Source organism: Trichomycterus rosablanca, chromosome 22 (assembly GCF_030014385.1).
Source record: "Trichomycterus rosablanca isolate fTriRos1 chromosome 22, fTriRos1.hap1, whole genome shotgun sequence".
NCBI classification, from domain to species: Eukaryota; Metazoa; Chordata; class Actinopteri; order Siluriformes; family Trichomycteridae; genus Trichomycterus; species Trichomycterus rosablanca.
This window is the reverse complement of record NC_086009.1, coordinates 4,844,173-4,852,725: the sequence shown is the minus strand read 5'-3', so window position 1 is coordinate 4,852,725 and position 8,553 is coordinate 4,844,173. Positions and strand designations below refer to the sequence as shown.

The 8,553-nt window shown below is 39.3% G+C and overlaps 1 protein-coding gene across 1 annotated transcript; it reads left to right on the top strand.

The window, feature by feature from the left end:
• Positions 1-768: 768 nt before the first annotated feature.
• Positions 769-7,235, top strand: LOC134300067 (sterile alpha motif domain-containing protein 9-like). Its single transcript, XM_062984713.1, has 3 exons — positions 769-967; positions 1,798-1,842; positions 1,926-7,235. Exons 2-3 carry the CDS (start codon positions 1,839-1,841, stop codon positions 6,521-6,523), a joined length of 4,602 nt encoding a protein of 1,533 aa, XP_062840783.1. The 5' UTR covers positions 769-967; positions 1,798-1,838; the 3' UTR covers positions 6,524-7,235.
• Positions 7,236-8,553: the final 1,318 nt, after the last annotated feature.

Below are 8,553 nucleotides of genomic sequence, written 5' to 3'. Positions count from 1 at the left end.
CCTCACAAACTACTAAAACAATTACTCATTGTAAGCTTCATTATATGGGGCTGCTTTTCTGCAAACTCCAAACATTAAGCTACAAAAGACTGAAGTCTGCTTTCCTGGGGGTTGCGAGTCTTATAAACTCATGTTGTGCACTGGTTTTCAGTGGAGATCACACTAATGTTTTGCCTTGGGATCCTCTTATTTTTTTACATTTTACAGCGTTTATTATCTTCATTGTTGCAGTCAAACTGGGAAGTTGCAAATATATTTTTTACAAAAATCTGTTTGCTCATATCTGGCTGGTCCATTCACATCAGAAAAGGTTACTGTTGTGTTTAATTCGCCTGTAGTCAGTAACCCTGAACTGGACTGATGTATCTAATCCTGCACTTCATCCTGAGCTCAAGTGCGCTCAAACTTTCACTTTCTGATAAACGAGACCTAAAAGAGAAGCGCGCATGCCCATGAATCAGTGATTCATACTGGCTGACTCAGATTCAATTAGAGTTGATTCTAGTATGTCTATTTATGCATACACCTCCCTTAATAGAAATGGATTCCTATGTGATTAAATGTGTAATATATTGCCTTTATACATCAATACTTTAACAAACCCACTGGTAGTTCTTAAGGCAAAAGCCCTGGGGTCTGTGTACAGTCTCAATAAATAAAAAGGCATACGAACAAACCGAATAAAAAATGGTTCTTCATCTCAAAGAATCGACTCACCCGATCACAAACGATTCATTACGAATGGCGCAGTGAGAGAGTACAGGAAGAAGAGACTTACAGCGCCTCCGCGTTTTTAACCAACATTTACTTATTTAAACATTTAAACTAACACTTCTGTAGTCGGATTGAATTATTTATCGACAAAAAATGAAGAAACAGAGGTAGAGATCATCAAACTAAGAATGATAATACATTCTTTCAGTCTCACCTAAATAACAGGATCCTGGGACAGTGATGCTTGTTTACAGTGAGTAAGCTTTTATTTATTATATACTACAAAAGATTTGTTAAAGTCTCAAAATATCTCTTGTAAGAACATAAAGGCTTTGGGTGAAACATCCACAAATGGCACATAAAGTAAGCATTGTGCAGAAATATTTGGCTGTTGTCGAGTGACGAACAAGGAAATTAATTTGATATTTATTGTTTTTAAAGTCCAACATGAGAAGTAATCTGTGTTATTCAGTACAGCATGTTTAACGCCCTTTTCATCAAGTCATGCTGTGGTTTACAGATGGGCCTATAGAGGGCCTCTAGATTTACCATCATTATACTGAATCGAGCACATTATAAAGAGCTAAACAGTGGCGGCTCCTGCCAGATCTCTCATTAAAGCTTAAATAATTAATATCTTCATCTGTCAGTTTCCCCTTACAAATAACTTTGAACATGAAGAGAGACCAGCTTTACCATTAATCATAAAATTAAGTAAAGCCTGCACACTAACAATTTAATTCAGTCTTCATCAGCATTTTATTTTAGGTGCAGCAGATCGTGAGGTAATGGTAGTCATGTTGACGAGATCGCTAGCTGCTCCAACTAGGGTTTCCAACTTTCAGAACTGGAAATAAGGAACACCCTGGGCTGACGGGTTGGCGGAAGGCATAGAATGGGGGGTGGGATGGCGGGTGTTTACCTGAGCAGAAGCGGGTTAGGCGGTTAGGGTTGCACCTATAAAAAATATAACAGGTCTTACACCGTCATAGGAACATTATCAAAATGTTTTATTTAGGCTGTTTAACATTTATTATTTTCATTCTTTATATTTAATTTATTAACTGGATCTGTTTCTTTTAGGTGCCTTTAAGTGAAAGTTACTGCATCCTGCTCAAGACATAATGGGCAAGTATCATTATATGCGTGAGATTCACATATATGTTTTTACATGTCATAACCTATTCTTAATGTTGTTCCTCCATCTACAGAGGACCTTTACTCCACCCCTGTTGAAAAATGGACAGAGTCCATGGTAGGCAAATGGTTAGCCTCAATAGGGGTGAAAGAAAATTACATTAAAAAGCTTGAAGAAGAGGAAGTAGATGGCCGAATCCTTCTTGAAATCACAGAAGACTTTCTAAAAAAGGAGACTGGCATGAAATCTGGCCCTGCACTGTTAATACTTAAGAAAAGAACTGAGCTAATTAATACCTTCCAAAAGGTTCAGAAGCAACCCAACATGACTAAACATGAAAGAACTGCCGAAAACACAGATCAAGATGCATCATCCATCAAGAAAGATTCAATAACAAATGCTCCCCAAAAAGGAGAAAGTAAAGAAGATTTCCCACATGTTCCAACAGTAAAAAGGGATACAAACTCACGCCCTTTGGGCAAAAAGGGCAATGATTACACATATGTGAAGCATGATGTTCTTCAGCCTGAGTCAGGTGTCGTTGATCTTATAACACCATGTCACGAGTACAAGGCATTTACTCTCGCTGCAACTTTGGATCGACAAAGACTTCAAGCGAAGTTAGCAAAGGAAGTTTTAAAATTTGCCACAGGATGCATCAACATTAGATCAAATGGCACAATACACTTTGGTATAATGGACAGCAGGGATGATTATGGGTATGTGCATGGTGAAATCATAGGCATACCCATCAAGGAAAAGGATATGTATTCTGATGCGTTAGATTACATTGAACAGAGTTTCTCTAACTTGGACAGTGAGCTTGTCCGGCAGTGTATTCGACCACCTGAGTTCATTCAGGTAGTTGGCCCAAAAAGTGAAGAAGAACACTATGTAGTTGAATTTGACATTGTACCTACATTAAGCATAGTTAGGAATAGGGTGTTTTCTGTCCGCTTGCCAAACTTTAAAGAGAAATCCAATAAGATTGAATATGAAAAAATTACAATCTTTCGCAGAGTTGGCTCCAAAACAGAACCAGTTATTGAGCCAAATGAATTTTATCAAGTAGTCCACATGAGAGATGAACGAAGACAGGAGGCGGAGCAAGCACATTGCTTCACAAACCCAGGCCTTTGCCAAGATCTCGGAAGAAAACTTACCATGCTGGTAACTAGTGGAAAGAAACTAATGGAGAAGGAAAAATGGTACATACTTGTTACAAACAAGTTCTCACAGGAGGATCTAAGACACATTGATTTCTTACTAAACATGAAGTTATTCTGTGCATTTGACTTTGATCCAGACTCCATGGTGTCTGGGTTGTGCCATGAATATGTTAAGCACCATGCTGTGAACCTTCATTTCATGCAAGACTACAAAATTCCTAGTGGCATGAATATTAGAGAAGTTGAGAATCACCTCCATTTGTTTGAACAAACAAGTTGGATATTTTGTAATGGACGAAGTGATTTTAAAGGCAACGAGATTTCTTGTGATGAAAAGACTTGGGTTCAAACGAGGAGGACTTACCTTAAGGATTGTGTATCATTGATTTGCAAAGACATTTTGCCCAAGGGAACATTTCTTGTGATCTTCCTTCTTACCTCCCCTGTTGAGTCACCTCTCCTGCACACATTCCTCGAGTTTTTCACGGACATGAAGGGCCATGAAGACATCGTATGCATCTCAGAATCAGTGGAAAACTTTAAAAAATGGGAAAACTTTGCTCTTGGATCATGTGACAAGGAAACTGTACACCATTCAAGTGTTGTTGGGATGAAAATGGGCCACATCAATGCAACTCTCCAGAAAATCCAGACCAGACCTACTAGAGCAACTAAGCTTTTACCTGTTTATGTGAAAGGGGAATGCTGTCTTGAGACATGCGAGGAGGAAAGGATGTGTTCTTTGAAAATTTTAAGTGCCAATCAGTGTGACGACACCAGCCATGAGTTAATAGAATCAGAGAAGGAAGAAACAGAAAGACAGTTTTATCTTGGAGCAAAAGTGACATGGATGAATTTATGGCTTGCTGAGAAAAAGTATGTTGGGGATGTAATTCAAAGAGAAGCCTACTATGAAGTCACAAGACTTCTAAAGGATTCTCTTAAATGGAGTCCAGATCAGATGCCCGTCAGTTGCATCAACATATGTCATCATCCTGGCAGTGGTGGGAGTACAGTAGCAAGACAGGTTCTTTGGACTCACAGAAAGGATTTACGGTGTGCAGTTGTAAAACCATCATACCCTGTTGGCACAGTTTCAGAACATGCTGTTAAGCTTCGGGAGTATGAGGAAAAAGATCCACAGAAATGCCTTCCTGTTCTCCTACTTGTTGAGGATTGTGACAAAGAGTACTTAGATAACTTAAAGAATGAATTAGAAGTGGCTGTCTACACCCAAAAAATTGCATTTGGAACACCGTGCTTCATTCTTCTCAGTTGTAGACGATCATATACTCCAGAGAAAATGTGTAAAGGGTCTCCCCTACAAAATGTGTCTGTGACTCACAAACTTTCACCAGAAGAGAAGAGACAATTTGCTGGAAAACGGCGAAAACTTGAGCAACAGTTTGCACCAGAATTTATTCTGACATTTATCTTGATGAGTGAGGAATTTGAGGACAAGATAATTGCTGAATATGTCAAGAAGTTTGTAAGGCATTTGCTACAGGACATTGATCATGCATCTGTTGTGACCCAGCTCATTCGCTACGTAGCTCTACTTAACACCTACGTACAGAACTCCTTTATTTCTCAGTCACATTGTGAAGCCCTCCTAGCTTTATCCATTTGTATGGACAGATTTCGACAACACACATTTGAGGGTTCTCTGAGTGAGCAGGCTAAATTGGTCTTTATACATTTGAGAGATGAAAGAACACACATTAAATCTGTTAGAATCATTCATCATTTGGTTGCAAAGGAAATTCTTCATCAGCTCTTGGCAGACAAACAAAAACAAAGTGACCTTGCACTTGATCTTCTCAACAGTGATGTACTCTTTGAGCACAGATTTGGAAGGGAAGATTACATGAAGTTTCTTCGTGCGTTGTTCATGCGACGCTACAGGATCAGCAAAGGTGATGAATCTGACAGCTTTTTTTCTCCCCTCATTGAGCATGTGAGAGAAAATGAAGAGCCAGAAAAAGCCATTGAGCTTCTGAATCAAGCATACAAAAGATTCAACAAGGATGCTTTTTTTGCTCAGCAACTAGCTCGTCTCTGTTACAGTCATGAAAGATTTGAAGAGGCAGAACATTGGGCAGACATTGCAGCAGCTAAAATGCCTAACAACTCCTATATTCTTGACACCAAGGGTCAGGTGTACAGAAAGTGGTTTACAGCTAAATGCAAAGCCATAGAAAAGACCCACAAAACAGCAGAAACCACAGCAGATGCAATTGAAACTGCATTAAAAGCCATTGAATGTTTCCAAGAATGTGAGAAGGCAGCAGTGGCTGAAATTGAGACAATGAACAATTCAGGATTTTTTGCAGTTGTAGAGGTGGGGTGCAGCTTGTTAAAGCTCATTTCTTCACTTCATGTGTTCTCAAACAAAAGTGATGGTCGTTCTAAATTCTTGAACTATTTTCTTACGGATCACATTCCTGCAGAGGTTGAAAAACCATGGGAGAACTTTCACTTGAAACTCAAAAAGCTTCACAGCGTAATGTGTGCGGCACTGGAGTGGATTTCAGAAGACTTGAGTTATTTTCAGACAGACCTAAATGCAGATGAAGAGGAAACATCTGAAAACTGTGAGCTGACCGTAAGTCATCCCAAGCACTGGTTGGTAACCAAGTCTTCTGTTTATGGCAAGTTTTTTAGTGAGGCCTCACTCAGCACTGTGCCTAACAAGTGGCAGTCTAACCCAGCTAATATTACTCCCTTTATTAAACGAATGATTATTTACCGACTTGGTGGGGGAAACATCACAACAATTTTTTCCATCTTGGATCAGAAAGAAAAGGACAGAGTAAAGATTTTTGAGGACATAATTTCTCTGTACCCAAAAAACCCAATGGGTGCTAAAATGCATCAGATGGATCTTGTGAACTACATAGCAACACATTTTGCTTTAGGTACACTGTCTGCTCAGTCACCAAGACTGGCTGCTCTACACAATCTGCAAAAACTCACCCACCAGTTCCCTCAAGACAAGACCAAATGCCTGTCAAGTGCTCTGTTTTTATGCATCTTACTGTTCTGGCCAGAAGAGCATGACACCGAACATGAAAAAGAGGACAAATATGAAATAGTTCTCTCTGCTGTTAAATTTCTCCAGCAGACATACTGGGACAAAATGAAGGACATTCCCCACAGAAGGAGACGGATTTACACTCACATCTTCCTTGGAAATGGAGTAGGATATGATAAATTTGTCCACAAAAGCAAGATTGAAACCATTGTAAAAATTCCCACGGTTTCAGAAAGGCGTATGAAATGGTTCCGAGGTGAATTGTGGAAAGCGCCAGAAATTGCTAAAGTGCTTAAACGAGTTTCTGGCTGGACAGAGAATGGAACTGTGTACATTGAGGGTCCCAAGAAATTCCAAATTCACCCTCTTTATGTGCCATCAGTGCCCTATGGCAATGAGAACATCACGTTTTATCTAGGATTCACATTCAGAGGACCTGTTGCCTACAACATCACAGTGAGACAGTAGTTTAAATTGAAGCTAATAAACTACAGCTCGTTGGAAAAATGACCGTATCTCAGTGAAAGGAGTACTGACCTAATAAAACTTTTGCACTTTTAAAAATAACTTGTTAATACTCTTTGTATTTGAAATATTGGGGATTTTTAACATGAATGTGCAATTTTTATTAGGGTTCTTTAATATACTTTTTGGCATCTGTGGCAGAAGTGCACTTATATTGCAGCCACATGGTTGGACCCCTTGACCAAGGCGTGCTAACTGCTGAGCTGTATTCTTAATTTGATGGTACTTTACTTTTAAGTTGCTTTTTCAAATGAAATGTACATTTAAACATGTGATTATTTGATTTGTTAGCACAAATGGTTATTTTTTATATTAGCATGGTTTTTTGGTCATAAATACTTGTTCTAATACCATTACTACAATGCCAATTTTTAAGCATCTTGTAAAATGGTGTCCTTCTGGTGATGGTTATAAGATTAAGTGTCGATACAATGACTGTGGTGTAAGTCTTGACATGTAATAGCTGTTTATGAGACGGCATTAATAGAGTCTTATGTAAATTTTTTTTTATGTGACATATATTAGCCTATTTAGAACTGCAATGTTTAAATGGAAGTCATATACTGTTTACTTTTTGATACAGTTGTTAAAGGTTAAAATGTTAGTTGTTAAATCTGATCATGATGAAGTTGTTTATGCAGCAATATTGCAATAAAGTACATTTATTTTTTTCACCCATTCTAGCTTGTTTGGTATTAATTTAGTGATGTGTGTCGTTTTTTATATGGAATTACAGTTTCCTGAATATGACACTAAACGTATAAGAAAATTAAATGTTTTGATGTGTATAGGGTTAGGGATACGCTTGCCAAGTGTGCTAAATTTCAACATAATATGGTTATATTTTTAAACATTGTATCTGTGCTGTAATTATTATGGATTTTGTGACTGAAAGTGGCCTGTACTTCTGGGGGGTAAAGTTTGGGAAGCCCTGAGCTAGTTTGTTGTGAGCTGGTTAGCTTTAAATGTTTGTTTGTTTGTTTATTAGGATTTTAACGTCATGTTTTACACTTTGGTTACATCCATGAAAGGAACGGTAATTATTACACAAGCGTCATCAGTTTACAAGTTTATATGGAACACAGTCATGGACAATTGAGTATCTCCAATTCACCTCACTTGCACGTCTTTGGACTGTGGGAGGAAACCCATGTGGACACGGGGAGAACATGCAAACTCCACACAGAAAGCACCCGCACCACCCCACCTGGGGATCGAAGAGGCGACAGTGCTACCCACTTAGCCACGGTGCCGCCCTAGCTTTAAATGTTTGTTTGTTTATTAGAATTTTAATGTCATGTTTTACACTTTTGGTTACATTCATGACAGGAACGGTTGTTACTCATGACACAAGGTTCATCACTTCACACAAGTTTATATCAAACACAGTCTTGGACAAGTTAGTGTCTCCAATTCACCTCACTTGCATGTCTTTGGACTATGGGAGGAAACCGGAGCATCCGGAAGAAACCCTGGGGGATCGAAGAGGCGACAGTTCTAGCCACCGTGCCGCCCTAGCTTTAAATGAAGCGGGTGTGTAGATCCTTTCATGAATAAAGTCACGTGATTGTTCATCACATGACGTTCAGACTCAAGAGTCGGTGAGAGAGAAAGAAATCAACACACACACACACACACACACGCGTATGGGTTTGGGCTCCCGGTTCATACACGGTGTTTCCCGAGAGCATGAACAGCAGAGCATCTTCTGTAAAGCGTGTGAGATGAGCAGTGTGTTAAATACCGAGTAACCGGCGGTTTACAATTACTGATAAAATATTCCACAGTGGCAAGCAGCTGCTTTCCTTTAATCAGAGCTGAATGTACTGAAGGGAAGGAAGATAGGAAGGAAGATTAGACGGGGTGAGGGGAATCCCTTCTCTCAGACAACGAACAGCATCTGCTGTGGACTGGACATGAGCAGCGTGTGTAGTGGCAGCTAGGGGGCTTGTGCTGGACACATCATGTGTAGT